The 24,578-nt window shown below is 37.0% G+C and overlaps 5 protein-coding genes across 8 annotated transcripts; 2 read left to right on the forward strand and 3 right to left on the reverse strand.

Moving 5' to 3' along the window:
- Positions 1 to 1,614: 1,614 nt before the first annotated feature.
- Positions 1,615 to 5,449, forward strand: mpg (N-methylpurine DNA glycosylase). Its single transcript, XM_005809057.2, has 3 exons — positions 1,615 to 3,628; positions 4,472 to 4,676; positions 4,929 to 5,449. The coding sequence occupies exons 1-3, from the start codon at positions 3,353 to 3,355 to the stop codon at positions 5,333 to 5,335; spliced, it is 888 nt and encodes a 295-aa protein (XP_005809114.1). The 5' UTR covers positions 1,615 to 3,352; the 3' UTR covers positions 5,336 to 5,449.
- Positions 5,450 to 5,676: 227 nt separating this feature from the next.
- nprl3 (NPR3 like, GATOR1 complex subunit) lies at positions 5,677 to 16,422 on the reverse strand. Of its 4 annotated transcripts, none has more exons than XM_023349336.1 (14): positions 16,017 to 16,422; positions 15,178 to 15,247; positions 14,157 to 14,195; positions 13,395 to 13,527; positions 11,026 to 11,100; positions 10,245 to 10,398; positions 10,024 to 10,102; positions 9,786 to 9,923; positions 9,213 to 9,369; positions 8,712 to 8,818; positions 8,484 to 8,613; positions 7,516 to 7,705; positions 7,218 to 7,410; positions 5,677 to 6,440 (listed from the first exon to the last, which is right to left on the reverse strand). In XM_023349336.1, exons 1-14 carry the CDS (start codon positions 16,210 to 16,212, stop codon positions 6,266 to 6,268), a joined length of 1,836 nt encoding a protein of 611 aa, XP_023205104.1. In that variant the 5' UTR covers positions 16,213 to 16,422; the 3' UTR covers positions 5,677 to 6,265. The 4 variants fall into 4 exon arrangements, with proteins under 4 accessions (XP_023205104.1, XP_023205103.1, XP_023205105.1 ...); XM_023349335.1 differs by having other exon boundaries at positions 10,024 to 10,105; XM_023349337.1 differs by lacking the exon at positions 14,157 to 14,195 and having other exon boundaries at positions 10,024 to 10,105.
- Positions 16,423 to 17,719: 1,297 nt separating this feature from the next.
- LOC102234410 (hemoglobin subunit beta-A-like) lies at positions 17,720 to 18,710 on the reverse strand. Its single transcript, XM_005816936.3, has 3 exons — positions 18,465 to 18,710; positions 18,090 to 18,312; positions 17,720 to 17,967 (listed from the first exon to the last, which is right to left on the reverse strand). Exons 1-3 carry the CDS (start codon positions 18,554 to 18,556, stop codon positions 17,836 to 17,838), a joined length of 447 nt encoding a protein of 148 aa, XP_005816993.1. The 5' UTR covers positions 18,557 to 18,710; the 3' UTR covers positions 17,720 to 17,835.
- Positions 18,711 to 20,323: 1,613 nt separating this feature from the next.
- Positions 20,324 to 21,164, forward strand: LOC102234668 (hemoglobin subunit alpha-A). Its single transcript, XM_005816937.2, has 3 exons — positions 20,324 to 20,487; positions 20,594 to 20,801; positions 20,912 to 21,164. Exons 1-3 carry the CDS (start codon positions 20,393 to 20,395, stop codon positions 21,038 to 21,040), a joined length of 432 nt encoding a protein of 143 aa, XP_005816994.1. The 5' UTR covers positions 20,324 to 20,392; the 3' UTR covers positions 21,041 to 21,164.
- Positions 21,165 to 23,278: 2,114 nt separating this feature from the next.
- On the reverse strand, positions 23,279 to 24,097 carry LOC102226585 (hemoglobin subunit beta-like). Its single transcript, XM_005809039.2, has 3 exons — positions 23,899 to 24,097; positions 23,589 to 23,811; positions 23,279 to 23,506 (listed from the first exon to the last, which is right to left on the reverse strand). Exons 1-3 carry the CDS (start codon positions 24,081 to 24,083, stop codon positions 23,378 to 23,380), a joined length of 537 nt encoding a protein of 178 aa, XP_005809096.2. The 5' UTR covers positions 24,084 to 24,097; the 3' UTR covers positions 23,279 to 23,377.
- Positions 24,098 to 24,578: the final 481 nt, after the last annotated feature.

Raw genomic sequence — 24,578 nt, forward strand, 5'->3', positions numbered from 1 at the left:
ACACAAGAAACACAAGCCTTTCTGGAATAAGAACAGAGATTTTTTTTCTGCTCATGTAAGAGTGACATGGTATATAGAGGTTAAATTGTGTTGACAACCTGTATAGGTTACCCCTTTGATCAGCGTGAAACACCAAAATGAGACACAACTCTAAGTTGTTAGCATAGATCATAACATCCATGTGTTATGAAGAACAAAACATTATATATTTTGGAAAATGTGGCAAATTTATTCTGATAGGAAAAGAATTAGGAGGTTAAATAAAGTTCATGGTTGTGCAGATTTATTCTCCCTTGTTTCATTGATAAGAGCAGAGAAACCTCAACCTGGCTCAGCGGCTGTTATTTATGAAAACCACAGGTGTGACTTGAGACATGAAACTGTTATCAGCGATGGTTGATGGGTTACTGGACTGGAGCAGGTTAAAACAATAAAACAAACTGCTCAACATTTTTTTTATTATTAAATGATCTACTAAAGCAGTCTTAAAAGGCCTTTCACTTTGAAAACTTACACAGTGCATTAATAAAGCTTTATTAATGCACTGTTAATAAATCTTTATTAATGCACTGTGTAAGTTTACAATAAACATGATTCTGCAGAAATGTCTCTCTAACTGAAAAAAAAAAAAAACTTCCAGACTCTCAAGCTAAATAAATACATCTATAATTGTATGTAATTTATGTATGCACTCCAGATTAACAGTCTACATATGGTCCAAATTATGTGGTATAGTTAAAGGTTGTGGGGACAACATTCAAGATGTGGACAAAGACAAGCCTGTTTCCTTATAGACATGTCTTTGTTAAGTAGGTCTGTGAAATGGATCACAAATGAAGTCATATTTCCATCTCCCAGAGAGACTTCAACCAGTTGTGCACCACACACCAAATGGCTGCAGTAAACAACGAAGGGGAGTCTTGAATCATTAATTATCATCAATTATTAATCTCATCGCATATAATTGGCCTCTGGGCTCTAACATGCTCTTAGTAACAAAGAATTCAATACAGCCAGCCACTTGAAGACAACTTATGAAAGCATCCAATACATAACAGGTGTATAGAAAATTATTGGTTATTATTTTATTTGTTAGCTTTCTTCTTTATTAGTTCTTTATTTAAGAGTAGTCTGCAGTAAAGGCTCAGTAAGAACTATAGAAACTACAAGAAATTATTGCTTTAAAATATTATATATACAGTATATATACAGTATATCTTCAACAATATCAAAATGTTGAATTTTACAAGTAACATTCTTTAACATTCTGTCACTTAAGATATTTTATGTTATATAATCTATATAGTATAAGATACAGTTAATATCATAATTTTATTAATAATATTAGCTGAAGCAAATCAAATATTTAATTTCTTTAAAATTAAAGAAAGACTGAAAAATATAAAAAAATATATTTTAAAGAAAACACCCCAAAACTTTCTAGATACGACCTTTTTTGTGATTCATGTCTCTGACTCATGCTTTAGTGAGATAATTTTAGTCAGGCAGCATTCTGCGTGTTTCTGGAGTTTCTGCTTGGCGTCACAGCCAATGAGGAGCCAGCAGGAGATGAAAGCAAACCAGAATGCCTAAAGCATTGCCAAAATGTTTCAGCTAAGATTATCAGCGGCAGCTTCCCAGACGACGGCCTTCCCTCGTCTACCAGCCTGAACAAAGTCAACAATCCATGTGAAAAGACTTGGACATGACACGCTCAGCGTTTTTCTTTCTGGAATGTATCCTTAAAAACTCAATGCATGTCATTAAGCTTCATTAATCTGAAGTGCTTTGTCTGGTAATTCATTTAATAGTATTATTTGTCATTTTTGAATAGAATTTTGTGAGCATTTCAAAAATATAATTATTTTCAACTTACAATATACATTATTACATATAACATTATGCAAAGGTATATGCTTGGTAAAAATTTATAAGAATAATTCCCAGCAAAATATTTTGAGCTGTTACGGCATATTAGAAAACAGATGAATGTGTGTAACTATTTTTGAGCTCAAGAGATCAGGAAAAGACTTGGGAATATGAACAAATGATGTGCAGAAGGAGCTGCAGCAGGGCGCTGCCAACATTTAGCACAGCAGGCAGAGGAATATCAGAACCACAGGGAGGCTGGAAGAATGTTTCTGTGGTGCAAAGCTTCTGCTACAGACTCCAAAAGAGGTTGTATAAATAAAAAATATTTCTCAAATTCAAACTGGCAGTCTACACAGGGTATGAGAGTTTGAGCTTCTATTAATAATTTTGCTGCTGTGAAATGCTTCACCAATCTTGGGCAGCTCAAAAAATACTTAATCAAAGAGTTATGGATGTGTTTATAGTATATAGGGTAATGAGATTTGTTTCCTTATTTAACCCCAATTAAATTTCAGTGGTGCGTGGAATTCAGTATCTATCTAAAAGTAGCTTTTAAAAATATATATTTTTTAATTTCTTGCTGATTAATGCTCTCTCGAGCTCTCTACTGCCACCATTTTGCAAGTGAAACGGCACTCTGTGGCACAGCCATGTCACACACAATTAGTGTTCCTGAGAGTCACATGGATCCACACTGCTTGGGGCCAAATAGGTACCATCCATTTCCTAGAAACAGGCAGCGGAGAACACGATATCTATCTCATCATTAGTTAAATGAAGATAGAAAAAGACTGCTCAGCAAGAAGAAATCGCAGTGCTTTCCGAAATATATGTATTTTTGTGTGTGTGTGCGTGTGTGTGTGTGTGTCAGAAATGCGAACTAATGGAGACAACTCTATTTTAGGTAGTAATTGTGCTGGAATTATTACATATGATAGGAGTCAATTCTTCTCTAAATGGGTTTGTTTTGTAAATAGTGTGAAAATAGACTCATACCAACCAGTTGAAAAGCATAACAAAGAACAGAAATTTGAAAGAGGACTGCACAGACATGTACTTAGCCTTTTTGTGCTTTATACTTTCTTTTTTTAATGTATGTGTTGTGGTATGCAGTGCAGTATGAAAAAAACACGCGTTGATTAATAGTAAAACTGTATGTAAATACTTATTGACATTTTTTCCAACCATTTTTTAAAAGCTAGTACAATAGCTTTTAACCTATTGGTTGTGTTTTAACCCAAACCCAGCCAAATGATTCAGATCCCAAAAAAAGAGCTGCGATTCCCATCAGATGTTGACCTAAATTCGTGAGCGGTCCCTTTAAGAAACATATTTACTTCCTGAACGCCACAGCAAATGTAGCCTTCATAACAACCGGTGGTAAAAATGAATGCTTTGAAATACGGAAATATATTGAGTACATAAAAAAAACGTGTCGTAGAGATATTTAAACTCAAAGCTCGCTGTAACATGAGCAAAGATGATGGCAGGAAGAAAAAGAAAGGTCCAAGACTTGGCAGTGGCTGCTGCTGCTACACACACAGAGTCGGGCTTGCTGTTGCGTAGAAACCAGACTGAACTGAACTGTAGAGCTTCTCCTGCCAAGCTGAAGAGCCAACCAGGTCTGTGTGAATCTGTTCAAAGTCTCGAGCCGGAGCGAAGCCATTATTTCAACTACAACGAGCCTCAGCGCAGACTGGGGCAGGACTTTTTCAGCCAGCCCTGCATCAGTTTGGCCAAAGCATTCCTCGGCAAGGTACCCTTGAAATCTGTCTTTAAATTTACATGGACTTATTTATTTAAGGGGTGTTGTTACATCAACCTTTCTAGAGTAGCTCAGCAATTTTTAGAAGCCGCAGTATTCGTCTAAATAGGAAGTAAAAACCACATTTCATTACTTTCTAATAAACGTGTTAACTGTACCAGTCTTTTTTAATTTGTTATTGGCAATACCCTCATCTGCAACATCACTAGGCTCAACTGTCCTGACAGCTAAACAGCATGGTGGGTTGGGTTGCCTTACAATGTGGGGGAAGATTTGCTCTATAAAAGAGGGAGAACAGAATATTTTAGTAAAGTAAAGCTAATCTGGTTCAGGCAACAAATAGAACAGACCTGATTATTACAAATTCACAAAAATGATGAGCATGGATCATAGACCAAATATCAAAACTCCATTATCTTAAGTGTTAATTTATAACCTAATTGTAAGGTGGGCCCAAGGTGGAACCTGAAAGCATGTAAGCGTGGCACCTAGAAGGTTTACAGTGAACACACTGAAACATAAGGGGTTGAGCAAGAAATACTTTATGCAGTTTGTGCTTCAAGGGGAAAAATTACTTGGAAAAAAGCCCCACTTAATGGAAGTTGTGTAAAGCAATCCTGAAATATTTTAAAATACATATTTCAACTTACTTTTACACAGCCTCCTAAACAACTTCTTTTACACCTGCATTGTTATCATAACTAGTGTTGTCTGTGACATTTCCTAGAATATATCTTGTCGTGCGACCAGATCAGTTCAGTGTTTTTTATTAACTCTTTAGCTTTAAAAGCTAAAATTTCAGTTGCTATTATAAAATTAGACTTTTCCATGCAGGTGCTGGTCCGCAGGCGTGCCGATGGCTCTGAGCTTCGAGGGAGAATAGTGGAAACTGAAGCATATCTTGGAGGGGAGGACAAAGCCTCTCACTCAGCAGGGGGCAAACGCACTGAGAGGAACACGGCCATGTTCATGAAGCCCGGCACAATCTACGTGTATCCGATCTACGGGATCTACCTCTGCATGAATGTGTCCAGTGAAGGTACATTCACTACCCACCAACGGCGCCATGTGCCCTATCCGCATTTCACAATGTTTGCATATGCAAATATGATGTGAAAAAAATTTCAGAGAGCCTTTTTCCGTTTCATTGTGTTTAGGTCCACTCAGTATTTATCTAACATTAAAGCAAGTCAGCGATTTTTGTTCTTCGGTACTGGTTAGTAGAGAGCAAAGGAAGGAAACAAAGCAGAGCCCTGCTGACTGATGCAGATTGTGTGCTGTGTTTATTCAGGGGAGGGTGCTGCCGTGCTGCTGCGCTCTCTGGAGCCCCTGCTGGGCCAGCCTGCGATGAGGGAGCTGAGAGCGGCTCGACGCAAAGAGGGAGCCCGGCAACTGAAGGACAAAGAGCTCTGCAACGGGCCCTCGAAGCTGTGCCAGGCTCTAAATATACCTCGCTGTTTTGACCGAAGAGACTTGGCTTCTGACCCCGAGGTGTGGCTCGAGGATGATCAAAACACAAGTCCCCCAAAACCCCAGGATATAGCTTCAGCTCCACGCGTCGGTATCGAGTCCCACGGGGAGTGGGCTAAGAAACCGTGGCGCTTTTATCTGCGGGGGCATCCCTGTGTTAGTGTGGTGAATAAAGAGGCAGAGAGACTGTCTCTGTCTGGAAATGAAACAGACAATGTAGATGCATGAAATGTGCAAAAAAAGAACAAAATCAACTTGGAAAAAAAAAAAAGACTGAAGTGTTTTAAGCTGCTTTTCTATGTGTTCCCTTTTTTAAACTTGAAAATAAAATAAAGTCTTGTCCATTTTGTCTTGTGGAGGTATGCTACATAATACATTAGGAGAAAAAAAACTTTAAGAGAATAGCAAAAGGGAATAAAGTCTGGAAATGCTTTTCCCCCCGCATACTTATTAAAATACTTTTCTGAACCTCATCTTTAAAGTATTAGCAGTCCTGGGACAATCAAAACTAATTTAACAATTCCAAGCTCATTTTTAAATTAAAAAAACTTTATTTCCCACTTTGTAAGTTTATTTTGAAATGCAGTTTATTGAAGCAAAGTTATACAGTAAGGTAAAAGATTAGACCTGACTGAGTTTATTTGAAAAAGAAAATCATTTTTCTACATACAGTAGTCTGTCTCATATAATTCCATCTGTTTTCCAATAAGCATTCACTCGGGGGAAATGTTCTTCTCAGTGATTTTTACAGATGTTTTGAAAGCCCCTTTCCATTCAACCTGAGCCTGTGCAAAAACAAGCCGTTTGCTGCTAAGACTCTTCATCTTTTTTTTTGCTCTGCAGTGCTTCCATCTCCACCTTTGGGACGCCTAAAGAGAGGTAGCTGGAGGCCTGGAACGATCAGTGCTTGGTGTGCACTTCTGAAGCCGGCACGGGCGATTGTGTCAGTCTCCCAGTGCACCAGTGCTTCCACTTTTCACAGTGAACCCATAAGGCATGTCTGGCATATATAAAATAATTTACTATTGTAAACAAAGGTTTGGCTCAGAGATAAAAAATACTCTATATTTTGTAACTCTTCACACACTAATGCCGTCATGTCAGTCGCAGAGCCTCCTTGGTCCTGTGCACGTTGCAGATGAACCAGTGGGTGGGCAGTCATGCTGTGTACTCCATGGGAGACTGAAAGATAGAAATAATAGGATCTTCGTGGTTTGTCACAATGAGGACGCTGCGGAACTTGTCGAACAGCGTCTTGAGCTGCGATCGTCTCATGTTCTCATTGTACATGATTTCTTCCAGGTGGTGATGTCCCCGAAAATAGTGCAGCAGCCTAAAAAGCAGTTTGACACATGATGAAATTATTTTAATAGCAGGAACTTTTTCTGTCAGCTGCAGTTTGTAGACTCTTGCAAAAAGGTACAAAGTATTAACTTTGATCATGAGAGTTTAAATCCTTAGTTGAAGTTATCCCAACGGTGAATCTTTATCAACTAAATGACAACTCTGATGTCTACATTTCTTGTGCAAGATCAGAATAGATACAATCTTTACATTACGCACTAAGGCAAAGTAAGCGTTTTCAGTGAATATACTAATATGCAAACAAAGCAATGTAAAAGACGGTCCTCACTGCAAAAACACAAAATCTAATCAAGTATTTTTGGCCTAGTTTCTACTTCAAGATAAAACTGACAAGTAACTTTACAGCAAAATACAAGAGCTTATTTTAAGTAAATAATTTGTGAACCTTGATGTAAAAAAGTACTAGTACTGGCGCTTAAGTGAAGTGAAATAGTCTGCCGGTAGAACTAGTCAATATTAAGGAGTTATTGACCTAAAATAAGCTCATATTTCTTACAGAAAAAGTACAGTCCAAACCAAAAGTTTGGACACACCTTCTCATTGAATTCAATTATAAAGTGTGTCCAAACTTTTGGTCTGTACTGTACATGTAAGTTAGTTTTCTCTTTTTTCAAGTATACTAAGATATTTGCACTAGAACCTAGACCAAACATACTTGGTAAGAACTTGTGTTTCTGCTGTGCAGCTAAAAAAGGAAATGCTTATAAATTAAAAAAAGAAAAAACTTTTTTAAAAGCCTGATTACCTGGCAAACATCCGCAGATCCTCTGGATTTTGCGCAGCCGGGATGTTCAGTATAACCTGCCTCTCATGCTCCGACAGGCTTGCCAGGAGTGTTTCTGTCATCCTTTTATTCAAAGGAGAGTCTCCGCCAGGCAGCAGCTCAGCGCTGGAATTCTCCATACTGGGACTGGTTAGGGTCATGTCGTCACTGCTGGCTGCAAACATGAAGGATGTGAAGGAAGTGGTCAATGATCTGTTTGACCTCTTATTTAGCCGTGAGAGCAGAGAAGGGAGCAGTGATGTTGATGGTTGGGTCTTACTTGGAGAACCAAAACTGAGAGCGCTCGGGGTGCTGAGACTGCGGCCTCCAACCCGCGCAGCCAGTGGAAGTTCTTCACCCTTGGGTGTAGGCTCATCTTCACTGGGTGATATTAAAAGGCAAACATAAGTGTGCAACTGGATGAGCAGGCGGCGCTGGAGCATCCACACCACCATCTGGATGAGCTGGGCCTATAGAGACGCAATAGAGGAAAAACAAGACACCAAATTATTGAGGAAATTAGAATAAATGGTGCAGTGGGTCACAGATAATGTGCTTCAGAAAATGATAACACATCTTCAACAGCCAATGAGAAAGTATTCTAGTGATTACAATCCAGTCTTAACTTACAGTAAAATCCAAAAGACCTCTGATTCAACTTACCATTTGCCTTCGAATTTGGATAAAAACTATAAAACTGCTTCCATTAGAAGAATATTTCTGCAAATATATTGATATGTATTTCTCAAGTGTTTATTTATTTTTATGTAGAAAACTGATTATGCCAACAGTAAAATATGTTTTGTATCTGCTGTCCATCTGCACATAATATCTCAAACGATCGATACTTAGTTTTGAACCTGCAATCTACATAATGGCCAGCAGAGGGCGCGCTTCGTGGAGGAAAATGTTACAGTACAGGTTTAAAAATCGTGAAATGACTCATCAGTCTCAATCTCGTGTGTTGGAGCAGGAAGGAAGTCTAAAACAAGCAGAAGAGTGTCAAAAATAACACAAACATCATGAGCCAACAAACAAGTAGTCCATGTCACTAAAGTCATGTCTATTTATTAGTTTTATTAGTCTGCCTTCAGGGAAAGGGTGCTTAGTTTAGTTCAGAGATCTTGCCTGGTCTTTCTTCCCTCTAAATAATCAAAAATATTGCTAGCAAATTTTTGCATCTATGTCATATATTTCAATTTCCACATAAAATGAACAATATTTTAGCAATTTCAGGGATTATCTTACCTCCTGTGCAGGGGCTTCCAGGGGGTTTCTGAATTCAGCCAATGAGACCGGTAGAGAGAACTTGGCCAACATGGAGGGCAGATCGTGGCCAGAGAACTGCTGAGCAAATTGCTTAGCCAAAGTGGAGTATCTGGTCAGGGAGGAAGAACAAACACTGCAACTTAACACAGTCCCTGTCTGGCTTTAATATGTTTGATCAAATCTTAAGAGAAGATTTCACACACTTACAGAGAGATGTTGGCATGAGGAGACAGCATGTAGACGTTATTCTCACAAAGAGGAAAGATGATGATCGCCTTGCCCCAGTAAACCAAGTGAGCAGCAATTTGGAAGATCTGAGTGAGAAAAAAAATAATGATAAACTACAAGGTCTGATTAGAAACCCTGAAAAAGTGGTGTGAAAAGAGAGAAAAAATGTTTACATGAATGTTTTTGCATTCCGTATACTCACCACTAGATGGCAGTAAGTAGCTAAATATACAAGACACACTGGGTGGATTTTTCATGAAATGCATTTTAGTGGTAACTCACACTAAACACGCGAAGAAGCTTCTAAACCCAAAGTATTTCTTTAAGTTTCAGTTGTGACTTGTTTTTATTTTTTATTTCATTCTATTGTATACACGCTATGTGTGCAACTGAAGGCACATTATGAGAAATGCAAAAGAATTGTAGTCCCTATTAAAGTCATGCCTTGAAAAAGCATGATATCAGAGCGATGCTGTGCACCTGAAGTAAGGCCAGGTCAGCGTCCTGGGCGAGCTGCTGCAGGTTTTTCACTGCTGAGCAGGTCTTTATCAGGCGCACCATTGCAGGTGAGCAGTCCAGAGGAAGTTGATCCAACAGCGCCTTCTCACTTTCTAGCAGCAGCAGGGCATGATAGGGCCTACAGGGCCAAAACCAAATTACTTTTCAAAACTCTTTACAAAATCTTCACTTCGTACCTTACTTCTTTTTAGCTTTAAAAAGGCATTAAAATGAGACGTTATTCAAAACAGCAATTTTCAAAGCTACCTATAGGTGGCAGTGTGGCCCACAGGAAATATTTCAATGAATAGATGGAGCTTAATAGATAGGCCACAAAAGTTGACTATACTTGAAAAAGATTAACGTCTCATAATAACTTTAAAAATATTTTTGAAATGTGTAGTAATTAAAGCATCAAAAGAATTTTCTGCTTTATTTGACACAGAGCAGTTTTCCTCTGTAATTTACAACAAATTAAGTTTGTTCGTGTACACTGATAGTAACATTAAATATTGTTTCTAATACAGAACAGAGTGTGTAACATATTGAATTTACCTTATGGCCTTCAGACTGCGTTCTAGTGCCTCTGGGGGAATGTAGTTCCCACCAACCCTGTGGATCTTATGAGGCAAGCAGAAACTGACCTCGAGCCAGTTGTTGATATGTAATCGTACCACACCTGTTGTACAGAGGCTGAAAAATCACAAATATCACAATTAACTTAATGAAAACGTGTATTTGTTCAAAACTTTGAGAAAGATAACAAAGCAGGTGAATTTATTCAGCTTCCCACCTGTCATAGGCCGCCTTTAAGTCTCTGGCTAGTTTACATTTTGGAAGAATTTGTCTAAATGGAGATTGCGGGGTTCCATCTGCTAACATCGGCAGAGAGGAAGCACAGTTATAACAATGAGACATGGAATAAAAAAAAAGGACATGATTATAATTCAAAATTGGAAAGTTTGACTGAGACAGAGCTTTAGAGAAGGTGTGAATAGTGAGAGAATATCGTACTCTCAGTCGTAGTGGTGATCTCGTCTTGCATGGAAAGCATCAGCTTGGCTTCTCTGGTCAGGTACTGGCAGCGGCGCTCCTCATGCTGAAGGGCTATGGCGATGCGCCGAGACAGGTTGTGCATGCAGCTGATCACTGACGGGTCGGCGTTTGCCTGGAGATGCAAATGGACAAGCAGAATATATAATTTTTATGTTTGAAGTTTTAACTAATTACATCAAATTTCTCTTTTGTGTTGCTTATCTGACTAAAAAACATTTTCAGACTGAAAGGCCACTAAAAATAGAAAAACAATGCACATTTGAAAAAAAGAAAAACATTTCTAGAATTATAAAGTACTTCTGCTTCTTTTTTAAGTGCGTTTACAGCACAGTAATTGAAGCTGCAGAGCAGATATTATGGACAAAGCATGACAGAGCAACTTTTCGCATCTTCTGAGCCTTCCTGGGACTTGCAGAGAACCATGACTCAGCATGGGCTGGAACCGGGCTGGGCCTTGCTGAGCAGCATGATTAAGCAGAATAAACCGCCCTCTGCTCCCAGAGTTCTCATGCTGTCACTGATAACTGAGCGTTATCAAACACACACACCCCTCCCATCCAAGGAATACAGATTAACAGAAAACTAACTTTAAGCGTCCCACCCACAGTCAGCTAAAATATTTTAAAAAGACTTGGTAAAAAAAATAAAAATAAAAATGAACATGAAAAGCCATATTATCATTTTCAATTTTCAACACAATATATTTAAAATCGAAATATTTTATTAAAGATTTCCTTACTCTTAGTGCAAAAACCACATTAAACAAGATCATCGTGGGCATTTCTCTCTTAGGCGAAGGATCTGTTTTGAAAACCTGAAATGACAAAAAGCCATGTCTCTATAAAGTCCATAAAATTAAGCTTTTCCAAAAAAAATACATCTATTCTTTAGTTAAAATTTAACTAAAAATGTTATCTAAGCAAATAAGAGCAACCTTTAAATATTGCATTACAAATAAATAAAAAAAAATTAAACCAAATTTATTTTTACATTTATTGAATAACTTGTCTCAAAAAAGAAAAAAAAATACGTAAAATAGAAAAAGATGCAATAAAAACTCTACAATATCAAATATTATTTTTTATTTTCAAACAAAGAAGAATAAGTAGAAACCCAGTTTTCAAATATACAAAGACTGGTATAGACACACAGAAACATTTGTGGAAAAAATGGCCGGATTTTAAAAATAGTGAAAACATTTTCTGTCTGTCAACAAAACATAACTGAAAAAAGCCCGCATCAGATGTTAAAAAAATGTGAACTAAAACCCTAGTTCAATTCAAAGGATTATTTTATCACATTAAAGTGCATCGAAAGCTCTTCCAGTTATTTCCAGATGCAAAAGTCTACAAAACGCTATCAAGAGTTCTAAATGTATCAAACACAGAGAAATCATGATCATTTCTGCACATAGGAGAGCTTTGTGCTGCTCAGTTTGCTTTTGCCTTGTCATCATTGCCAGTAAAACAGTAACGATCTCAACAACACAGGCTGTTCAAAAAAGTACTGTAGGGGGAGCTGATCTCTGGGCATTAGAAAAAAAACCACTCGGTGGTATGAGAGTTGAAGCAGAATTTTCAACTCTGCTTCAACTAACAAATGTCTTCAGCAAGACATTAACAAATGTCTTATGGTCAAGTACTGGAGAAAGCGAAGGAAGCAATTTTGCAGATATGACAGAGAACTATGAAAAAAACTGAATTAGTATTTCTTCAGTTTTGTTTTGTTTATTAGTATTTCATATGGAATGCAATGGATTACTGCAACTCTTTATATAGAGGGATGGAAAAATCACAGATTCAGCGACTTCAAATGATCCATAACGCAGCAGCACGGCTTCTCACAGGAACCAGGAAGCATGACCACATAAGGCCAACTCTGGCATCTTTACACTGGCTGCCTGTTTTTTATCGAATAGATTTTAAGATTCTTTTGTTAACTTTTAAAGTTTTAAATGGGTTAGCCCCCCCTTATCTTCGGGACCTTTTAAATTTCCAGTCTGTGTCCAGAACGCTACGATCAAATAATCAGTTATTACTTACAGTTCCTCGAACTCGACTTAAGAGGAAAGGAGATCGAGCTTTTTCTGTTGCTGCTCCTGTTTTATGGAATAACTTACCTTTCCAGATTAGATCTGCCCACAGCCTGGACCATTTTAAATCGCTTCTTAAAACTCATTTTTACTCTTTGGCATTTAAATGATGTGTGTTCTGTTTTGTCATTGTGTTGTTGTTTTTGTGTTGTTATTTTGTGCAGCACTTTGGTGCAGTCTTGTCTGCTGTAAGGTGCTATATAAATAAATTTGACATTGACATTGACATTGACATTGACATGTGAGGTCATTAAATTTACCCTAGAAAGCATGGAGCTACTAAGTAACAAGTGAAAATCACAATGGATTTAATTTAGGAAGAGTATACTTAAGACAACAATAATTACAGCAATTACAAGCACTGATGGGTCAAAGGATGTATTAGCAAGAGCAGAAGTTGTAGATTTATCCAAATGTAGTAAGATTTCATTAGTAGGCCTGCGTGACCATTTATATTCAGCATTTTGTACATATATTGACATACTTGAAAGCTAACCTTCTTCACTTTAATGTCAATGTATCACAGAAACATACATTTTCTGGTAAAATTTTAATTGAAAAATAAACAGTTTTAAACTGCAGTGGCAGAGAGTTGTGTTTATTTATTGTATTTTTAAGATGTGAATAGCTATAAACAGAGTTGGAACTAAAAATGTAAAATGTAACTTCTGAAACATTATCAGTGCCAGATCATCAATGTAAATCAGTGTCAGAAAAAATAATCAACACAAACATGTCCTGAAAACGTCAAAATCATACTTAGGGCAAGACAAGAATGGCTTATTAGAGATGCAGCTAAAGAAAGAAAGGAGATGTTTAGACAAAAGCTCTATGAAACATGGACCTTGAAATTAGCACATAAATTAAATGTTAATAGTGGTAATGAAGATGGGTAAAAGTATGAAAACGTAAAATTTCTCAATTAAAATTGTCTTTAATTGAGAAAACCCTAATTCAGTTTCTCAATGTAAGTGAGAAGACCTTAATTCTTTGCTTCACTGACTATTTTTTCCTACCTGGATGAGGGGAGAATGCTGCAGAAGAGTCGGGTGACCCACAAATCGAACATTATCTATCTTGAGTTCAAACTTCTTTCCACACATATCGTTCTTGGTGGCCAGGATGGTGGCCAGGATGCTATCAGAAAACCTCGAGGAAGGAAGCACAAACTCAATTAAAAACCTTGCAAACTGGGAGCAGCAGAGATGAGTGAAAAAGGTTCAGATTATCTGGCTATAATGTTCTTATTCCTGCTTATAGGATGGATTTGACTTAAAATAATTCAATAATAACAAGAAAATCTAATTTGGCAACTGTGAGGTAAGGAAAAGAAGAGGTTTCCCAGCAGAAAATAGTGAATGATACATGAATGAGAAATGTGACAAACTCATGCTGGTTTGACTGATGTAACTCATGCTGCAGTCAAAGGGGATACAAATTAAGGTGTTATCTACTAGAAAAAAATTAAACACAATATGGACCTTTTCCACCACCATCATTTTAAAAAAGCAATGAAAAGTATTACTCAAACTGCTGTAACTGATTTGAATTTCATTCTTATTTGCCAAGTCTACATGCTCTGAATTATGAGCGTACATTTAAATTGATGATTTTAGTGCAAGCATGATTCATCTTCTGTACATCATTAAAAAGGAACGGCACAGAGATTGGGATTGGAGATTGATACAGGGCACAAAAACAGGAAAGATGGGGTGAAATAAAAGGACAGGGGGGTGATCTAGGGGAAGGAGAGGTGGTTCAGAATGTTTCGGTCTTACCCTGCTACCAACTGTTCGTCAGTTAGCGGACATTGCTCCCTGAAATGGGATTTGGGCACCAAAAAAAGAAGAACAAAAAAAAGCAAACAAAAGGAAAGATGCAACACACAGTTGGGCTAAATGCAGAAAATGGACATTAAAACAAACCCAAAAAACATGTGACACAGTGATGTAAACATGCTGCTCTGCATGTACATCTCACTTGCATATATAGGTATACCAGTAGTGGACATTGCACTTGATATGGTGAGTTTACAATATCAAATGATAATCAAGTTTATGCTATTGCAATTACTGTTGAATTTTTGCCATATCAATATGTTTCTCACTCATCTTCAATCTTTTCCATCATCATGTTGTGCCCATCTGGGATCCATAAAATCGCCATTGTTTTAGGGCATCAATAGCAGTGAAGTATCCCCCCAATGTCCAAATACATTATCGGCATGCAAAGTCTGAATGCCTTGCACTAGAAATAGAACAGCAAATCAAATATTGCATCTAACCAAACCTTTGCAATTGTGAAATTGCACATACTGACACGTCAATATAAACTATGATTAGATATATTGTTCAGCTTTGAACTGAAGGACAAAAACAAAGATATTCATCTTCCTGGTCAATAAAGAGTCTCGTATCTAATCATCTACTATCTATTGAAAGACTCTCAAGTACAGATATTAGTTACCTACTAAAAAATAAGTAGTCTATGACTATATCTCCACAGACTGAGCTGTTTGATATTTATTAAGGTGTTCAAACCAACAAAAATGACAAGTTGATTTCATCATCTGTAAGGTGACAGCACAATAAAAATGAATAAAACAGACACTATGGGTTGGGTCCTGTGATTAGCAGGCACAGTCAAACAACAGCTGAAAATGTAACATTTAGACTCATGAAGTGATGAAATTACATTTTCAACAGTACATTTTCAGATAAACATGCACAGAATGTACATTTACTTGTCTTTTAATAGTTTTTTTGAAGAAGAAAGAAGATGAAAAAAAAAACTATTTACCTTGAATCACCATCCGGATCTTCCAGAACATCCCCAGTTGTGTTCAGTGCATATGGATTACGCTGTTTTGCTGAAGACAGATTAAAGTATAAAGGTAAAAAAAAAACTAAACATTTTCCCCTTTTTATAAGCTAAAAGATAATTGCAGACCAGTGAATTAACTAATGTAGAATTTAGAGCCTAGAAATCTGTCAAATAAGCTTTACGAATATTTTACCAAATCCCAGACTGTTGCTATAAATGTGATACAAAAATTTAAATAAAGATTTTTAGCAACATCTCCAACTAAAATGGCTCATTAAAATAACACAGCGCGATTGTATCAGGATGCTGCCCTGTCATAGAAAAAACTACACACATCCCATGATTCAATGACTTGCATAATCATCTTTTTTCATTGTCTGTATGATTTTATCTGGGGGAATTTTGATGTTCTATTCTTTATTTATTATATTTTGTGGAGATGTTTCATTCTGCACCGGTCTTATGTTATTAACACACCACTACAATTCAATCTCTTCCAGGTCTGGACAATCACAACAATCAAGTTCAGGTTTCCTTTTTGTATTTGAGATTATTGTCCTGTGAGTGAAGTTGTCAGATTGACTCACATCTGACTGTACCACATGCAAAGGAGTAATGGTTGAATCAAAGACATCCGAGTTGAATTAAACATTTGACAAGCTAGACTGCACAGTGGTGCAGTTTGAAGCACTGCTGCTTTACAGCAGAAGTGTCGTGGGTTCAACTACAACATAAATACACTACCAGTAGTGTACAGCTGTAAATCGATAAACATGACAGTCATTGTTTGAGTTCATGTCAATGCAGCAACCTACCTGAGAGAGAAGACGGACAATCAGCTATTCTTTGAAAAGGATACCGAAATAGAAGTTTGTTCCCTCTACTCCCAGAACTAACCAGGATGACGCTTATAGGACTAGTTTTATCTCCGCTTTTATGTCTGTTGTTCAGTGACTGACTGTATAGGGAGTTTCTGTCATCTGGTGACTCGGTCGACGGGCTTAGCATCATGTTAGCATTCTAAAAGTGTCCGCTAGCTTGATTTAGCTACAGCTCCTATCACCGTTAATGCGTTCAATAAAGAGATAAAGGTAACAATAACGGGGACACTTTACAATTAACTTAGAAGCCTATATAAAATTGCGCAAGTATCTTCGAAAGCTGTTGTTGACATTGTTGTGTATTGCCTTGAGAAATGCCCGGCTGGAAACATTAACTCGGTTTTAAGTTCCAACCTACGGAGCCATCGAGGGGACATGGGGAAAGAAAATATTTTGCGTTCCCTCGCAATACTGTACTGATCAGTTCATGTGGCATAATTGAACAATGTAAGTCTCTCTTACGGTGGCCACCGCACTTTCTGCTTTAATATAAGATGTGAGGTTTTTTCTATGAATGTTAATATCTCTTTGTGAAATATCTAAAGTTTATGGAACTTAAAACCGAGTTAAAGAAGAGAAAAAAAAATCCCATGTCCCCTGGAGGGCATACAGCAATAGATTGCAAATACATACTTCTTATGTCTGCTGACGAAATTCTTTAAAAGAAATTGAAAAAAAAACATTATTTGAGAGGCAAAATCCCCAACTCAGTTACTCAGCGAATAATACCCAATACAAAAAATAAATGAAGAAGAATTTTAATACAGAGGTGTCATGTTTTTACCGGTACAATATAGCAAATACTGCTGACTTGACAGTTGGAACCTTTTACATAAAGAGCAAGTCACCTTCATTGGTATAAAGGTTAGCTGTTCACCTTTCTCAATTTAATTAGTTTAGACAATAACATTTTCAATAATATTCCAATTCATTCAATTTTATCTGGATTTTAACACGTAATGGCGGGATCGGTGTTTCTTCTAGATGGCGCTTTCCCCATATCGTTTATTTCTAACTTCTCCAACTTGTTGTAGAAATTGTCTATGAGTAAAGTAAGACTAAATAGAAAATTATTACTCCAACGGAAAGATTAATTATACTGTATCTGCGAAATAGGTCAAGAGCCATATAATATTTTGAAAATGTACTTTGACATTTTGATATTTTTTATGTGATGTGTGTAAGGCTTTGTTTTGTGGTTAATTAGCACTCAGGCTGACCTGCAGTATTTTTGGAAAATTATCATTAATTTCAGTTTGCCACGCCCTTTCACATCAAAATACCGAGTCTGTGATCTGTAGTTTTCATAGCCCAGTTTACTAAAAATGTTAAATTATTATTGAGTAAAATATATTTCCTTGATCATGTGAAGAAATTATCTAAATATATTTAACCCATTACACTTTCTCAGACTGATGTGTGTTTTAGCAAGTAACTTAAGTGGCACAGGCATATTCCTTCATATTTCTTTCATAAAATGTGTGGTCAATTAATTGGGGCGGACTTCCAAAGATAATTATTTTCTATTGAATCTGCATATATACTTTAACTGAAAAAGTATTAAATCAACAGCCTGCAAAGCAACTAAGCAAAATTGAAAGCTACTTTAACAAGCAATATTGAACAGAACCATAGACTATGATTTTCAGTTTTTATTTGGGGTTTGCAACAGCTTCCAAACAGCAAATGGTGCATTTTCGAAACTTTACAAAAACTGTTTCATGTGAAAGACTGTTGTGTGCTTTATTTTTGCTTAGTGGTATTGTCTTCCCAGGGCAGAGACCACCACAGCCAGGAACTTCTGCCAAGCCTCCTGGAAACTAGCTGTGAAGACAGTGGGGCCAAATTTGGCGGCCACAACCACTGAGATGCATTCAGCAAGAGCCTGAAATGGAAAAAAGTAAAGCAAGGATGTTATTACTGATTAAATAAAAACTTTAAAAGTTGTTTTTCACCAAGGGAACTTTGATGAAAAACTCGATGACGAGTGAATTTATAACAATGTACCCTGAAGTTATCGGGATCCACATGCAGCTTGTCAGAGTGCATGACGCTCAGCTTGGCATAGGCATTCTTGATGTTGTCCATGTTCTTCACTGCAGTTTCCAGTCCACTCATCACAGTTTTTCCATGCTGAGCCACTTTGGCATTTCCGACAATGGCAGCGTAGGTGGACAGGTTTCCGAAGGCTCCAAAATGTCTCTGAGTCCAGGGATACACAATCAGAAGCCTGGTTCAAGGGACACATGTTAAAGGTTAATACTAAATTAAAACATGTGAAACTGAATTCAGGGGCCTGGGCATGCTACCAGCTGATTCCAAGAATGTGCTAAACTTGAAGAAGGAAATGGATAAATGAATGAAAATTTTATGAAGAGTCACCTGGTCAGAGCTTGGGGTCCAATCTCACCCACATCAATTTGTCCCCACAGAGTTGTGATGGCCTTGCGCTCTTCATCTGTCCACTCGACCATGGTGATGAACTAAATTTGTCTTTACGCCACAGAAAATAATTTAAATGCCTCAGGACACAACCTTTTTGAGGATGATAATCTTAGAGCTTTTTATTAATTTCCCAGTGCCACTCCTCTCTGTTTAGGAGGCATCTGATTGGACAAATGTCAGTTCCATGTTGGGTTATACCCTTAACAATGTCGATATGATCACTGGGGGGGCTTCCTGGAAAAGGTTGATAAGAAGAAAATAACTATAAATGTTTTATATAATCAAGGGTGACATTTTATGCAACTTTGTTTTTTGCAGCTCTTTTAATGACATCCAAGCAATAAAAATAACCAAATTTAATGGAAGAGTATAGATTCCATTACTGTTTTTTGGTTTCTGTATGTTGTACAACTGTACAGAGCAATATTTTAGCTTAAGAAGCTTGACAGTGTGTATGTTCTGATTATTTCAACAACCTAAGTGCAACGATATGAGAAAAGGGTCAAAATATTATTCTAACTATAATATTTTGGGAATTATGTCAGTGGTTACATGGAAAAAGAAATGCCAATAACAAAAAGTATGTTTTCTTCATCATTTATGTGCAGAACAGAAAGAATGAGACATCAAAAGTTTATCAATGAAGCAACTTGCTCCAATGAATATGATAAGATGGTCTCTACACCGCCGCTCTGAGGGTTCAGTAGTTTTGATGGGTTGGTTATCATTAAATTCAGATGACCGCACCCATTTATATCAAACCACGCACTTTTAGAGAAGCCATATTAATCAGCAATAGCGTTTCTGACACTTGTAGGGATGTCACTGACTAAATAACTTATCACTACCCAATAAACTGTAGAGCCCTTAATATCGAAAGGTAAAAGTAACCTGTAAAGTTATATCTTTCAGCTGTATGAGCCTTCTTTTCATACACATGCATATAAGTTATTTCTATTATTGGACAGAAATGATTGATATAGACCATATTCTTCCTTGCATTTCTTTGTCAACCCATCACTGATTTTGGAATTTAACTGAATTGCGTTTCTACTAAACTTGACAAAAGACAAGTAGACAGGTGGTTGACAAAAGCTCAGAAATTGTTCCCACAAAGAGCTTGGAAGCTGTCACATTCACTTTCTCTCCATATACGTATATATATGTTTTTACTTTGCGTAGATAAAAGAAGAGCAGCTAGAAAAGAATGCTGGTACCTGAAATCTAGATTGAAAATTGCAAAGTTTCTAGAATAGATGACAGAATTGTTATTTCATACTGATATTGGTTGTTAAAAAAGTTGGACACTTCACCAGTCACTATAAAGATAAGTAAAACCTTCATCTGCTGTTTGTGTAATATACAAAGTATATGATTTATCTAGAGTGAGTAATACCATTTCTTGGTGTTGATCAAACACATTTAACATGGTTGAATGGCAGATGTAATTAAATGCAGTTACGCCTGTCTTACGTTTCCTCAATTGCTTCTCTAAATATCTTTAGAATACCTTCAAATTATATGAGTAATGTCTATTGGAACAGTCCTCACACTATGCAACATTTCACCTATGTGGACTTGTATTTTTCCTTGGATATGAATTTGAAAAATTTTAATTAAAAATACACTTTTTTAACTGAAATAAAATATTGACAGACATTTGGTCAAAGACAGGGAGTGGTTATCTTTTATCTCAAGAATTATAGAAACTTCTAGTAATTTCTGCCAAAGAGGTGGGGTCTACGTTTGATAGAGGGCGTGGTGCATTTTGGCTTGATATAAAACAAAGACAGTTATAAGTCTTCACTACCAGCAATTTCGTAGCAGAGTTTCTTTTCGTTCAACTTGGAGAAAAAAAGGCAGAAATGAGTCTCTCAGGAAAGGACAAGACTGTGGTGAAGTCTTTCTGGGACAAAGTGGCCCCTAAAGCTGCTGAGATGGGGGGCGAGGCTCTCGGCAGGTGGGTTTTCTCTCTTATTGTTGTTTTTGTTTTAGTTTTCAACCATGAATTGTTAAATGTTTTATTCTTTAATCCGGATTAACTTAATCTTGTGTGTATTTTCTAGGATGCTGACTGCATACCCGCAAACCAAGACCTACTTTTCACACTGGTCTGATCTGAGCCCAGAGTCTGCACAGGTGAAGAAGCACGGTGCCACCATCATGTCAGCTATTGGAGACGCCGTCGCAAAGATTGATGACATGCCTAGTGCCATGTCCAAGCTTAGCGAGCTGCATGCCTTCAAGCTCCGAGTGGACCCCGCTAACTTCAGGGTGGGTAGAAGTTGTTGAGTTAAAAGTTAAAGCAACATCAACATTTAAAAAGCTTCATGGACAATCATAACATGCTCACTTTAACTCATTGTTTGTTTCTCATGCAATAGATCCTCGCTCACAACATCGTCCTGGTGCTGGCCTTGTACTTCCCTGCTGACTTCACCCCTGAGGTCCATGTCTCCATTGACAAGTTCCTGCAGAACCTGGCCATGGCTCTGTCTGAGAAGTACCGCTAAGATCCAGCCTCTCAGGGGGATCGACTGCACAAAAAAACTGCATGTCATCCAAAAGAAAAATTCATCAACACCTTTGAATTCAAAAGGTTGGCTGAATAAATTAAAGATATAATTGTCCATAAAAGCTGTCTTATTTTTTTGTCTTTTGCGCCTCACTTCTAAAACAAATGGTTTCCTAATCTTCACACAAAAGAGTAAAATAGTAATTATTTCAGGTTGTAGAACTTAGAAATTAAACACAGCAAATTTAATAAAGTCAAGAGCTAATGAAACTATATATATATATATATATATATATATAAAGCTCTAATTATATAATTAGAACTTTTGATGATGTTTGGGAGAACTTGGACAGCCCCATAGTTTCACTGACTGACTCTGTGGTGCTTAATAAACAGATAAGCAGCACAAGGCGCCATGAAAAGGAAAGTGTTAGAGAAGTAGCAACTACATGTGGAAGCCAGAACTTGTCTGATTTGTGTTAACATTACTGTAAACATACATATAAAAAAAAACAAAAAACAAAAAGACTGTAGTGTGTACTTACAGGTCTTAATCTTGAACCACACAAACGTTTTTGTACGGTTTTACCATGCAGTTTCTGAATGACAGCCAGCTGCCAACAGCAATGCAAGTTGTTTAGTGATCCTTATCTGCAATCGTCTTGGCAGAAGCACCCGCTACAGCGCTTATTATCATTTTACAATAAACATGGACACAATCCAATGTCGTATTAACTTAGTATTTTAAATTGTTTTATTTTCATGACAAAAGAATTGGTGGTAGACAAAAATATTAGATAGCTCATTTTCAGCCTGAAAATTAACTACATATATATATATATATATATATATATATATATATATAAAAAAACATTCTTTGGATATCATGTCTAGTGAGACAACTGCATGTCAAAGAATTTAAAAAACTTAAATCATGCAAAGTAATGCAGCTAAAACCTAGTTGTGCATGTCTAATTTTAAAATATTGTGAATCCAAAGGTGCATTCTTTGCTAAAAACTTAAGACAGCATCAACATTCACAACTGGAAAGTCTTTGAGGAATTACAAAAACACTACCAGATGTTGTACTAAAGTTGTTTAAGTAACTTTGTCTTTTAAGCACTCGGCTTTCTTTGACTCTCTTCTTCTTCTCTTTGTGTTATAAATGTACTTGTTTTGTATGGACATGATGCATATGTCTATATCTAATGAACAAACATGTTCTTGCATTCAGTCCTCAACCTATAAAAGATATTTAACTTAAATGTTAAAATTTGATAAAATGATTATGAATTCCATTTCTGATGCAAAGCAACTGAAAAAAAATGCTTCTAATAAGTAGACAAATAATACATTGGTTTAATTAAATACAATGTGGTCGTAGCTTTAAAATTAAAATATGCAACAAGATAGAAAATCCAGAAACTGTGCTGTTACACAAAGAAAACCTAACCTAAAGCTTTGAACTATATTTTCCACAAGCATCAAGTGTCCATAGGCAGCGCATTACAAGTAGCAGCACATATAGATAAGATTCTAGCTGCAGAGATAACTTAAAATGTGCACTTCTTGCCCCAACCTCAGGGTTTTTTAAGTTTACATTGTAGTCAAAAACAGTTGTTATTCAAGAAGGAAAGACAAATTTGAATGTGTGAAAACTTATCATGATCACCATGATAAGTTTAAACAATCTTTGCCTTTTACTTAATATTCACAAGAATTGTGTGCAGACAGGCACAGCCTGCATTAGCAGACCAGTGCAAATAATTAAACATTTACAGAAAGAAATGTTGACAATTTGAATTTTTCTAACACACATAGGAACAGAGAAAAATCGCACTACTTTTCTTTGATGGATTCTCAGATACTTTCATTTGTATGTGGCAATTCTTTAAGACCTTTAGGTAGTTCATAAATGTATTCGAATACCTTAAATTAGGATAAAGTTTATTTTACTACTAATGTCAGTGAGAAAAAAATTAAGAGACAGATGTTTTTTTTCTTAAAAATTACTCTTTTATTTATTCATTCAGTTTTGTAAGACACAAGTCTCTAGTGGTACTGCTTCCTCAGAGAGGCCACCACCATGGCCAGGAACTTCTGGAAAGCTTCATGGACTTCAGGGGCGAAGGCTGCCCCCATCTGACCAGCTACATCTTATTTAGATTTCATTTACGTACTACATAAGAAAGTTATAAACATGATAATAAGGAATAAAGACAGCGATAACAAAATCATTTGTTAAATGTGCTAATTTATTTATCTAATCATTCATAGCCTCCTCCTTCTAAAAATGAGGAGAAACAGATCTTGAGAGCATCCTGGCTGAGGCTCTCTAGTGGTACTGCTTCCTCAGAGAGGCCACCACCACGGCCAGGAACTTCTGGAAAGCTCCATGGACTTCAGGGGTGAAGGCTGCCCCCATCTGACCAGCTACAACAATGGTCAGGCAGTCTGCCAGGAGCTGCAACAGAGCATAAAATGGGTCAGAAAGCAGCAACAGCATTAATACCCGTGGTGTAATGACAAAAAGAACACAGCTTTACGTTGAAGTTGTCGGGGTCCACTTGCAGTTTCTCAGAGTGCAGCACGCTCAGGTCTTTGTATGTGGTCTTAATGTCGTCCATGTTCTTCACAGCTTTCTCCAGACCTGCCATGATGACCTTTCCGTGAGCCGCCACTTTGGGGTTTGATGTTATGGCCGCAGCATTGTAGAGGTTTCCAAAGCTGCCAAAGTATCTCTGAGTCCAGGGGTAGACAATCAGACACCTGAAGAGACAAAAAGATCATTAAGGAGAATAAAACCTCAAATTAATACATTTTTGGGTAAAGAAAATAGTTTTGTTTTTTTTTTACCTGGAGAGAGCTGCACAGCCAACAACATCATAATTGATCTTGGAGAAGATGTCCTGGATAGCGGCACGCTCGAAGTCTGACCATTTGACCATTTTGGAGTTTTTGTTTGCTCGCTCCCTTTGTCTGGTGTGGGTCAGCAGGCCCAGGAGATCCACTTTATAGACATCCAGCTGTGCTCCTCCCATAGTTATCAGATGGGTGGAGTTGAGGGAAGCTCACATCTTCCCTTCTTGATACATCGATTTTAATAACTGATGGGAAAACACTGAATGACTTTGAAGTCAATAGTGCATGATGATCAGCAAAAGGTTTTTGAGCATGACAATTATTTTATGACTGATTCAACACTGTTTCATCAATGAAACAATCTCTGGCACTGAAGACATCAGATCAGTCATTGTTTCATTGTATGAGTCTAACTTAATAAAATAGAAATATGAATGTCGGACCAAGGGATATGCAACTGAGTTTGAGTACTTTTTAAAAAATGTACCAAAGAATCTGATCCTAAAGCTTTGGAAGCCCAGATCTAACTATGCCTAGACAGGGTAATTAATATGTATATAAAATCTGCAAATATTCATTATTTGCAGATTTTATTGCCCACATTTTATTGCCTTGTTTAGAGACATTACACTCTTTTCATTTCTGGAGGAATAATGAATAAAATAAATAATTAG

The sequence above is a fragment of the Xiphophorus maculatus genome, chromosome 16 (genome assembly GCF_002775205.1).
Source record: "Xiphophorus maculatus strain JP 163 A chromosome 16, X_maculatus-5.0-male, whole genome shotgun sequence".
Taxonomy (NCBI): domain Eukaryota; kingdom Metazoa; phylum Chordata; class Actinopteri; order Cyprinodontiformes; family Poeciliidae; genus Xiphophorus; species Xiphophorus maculatus.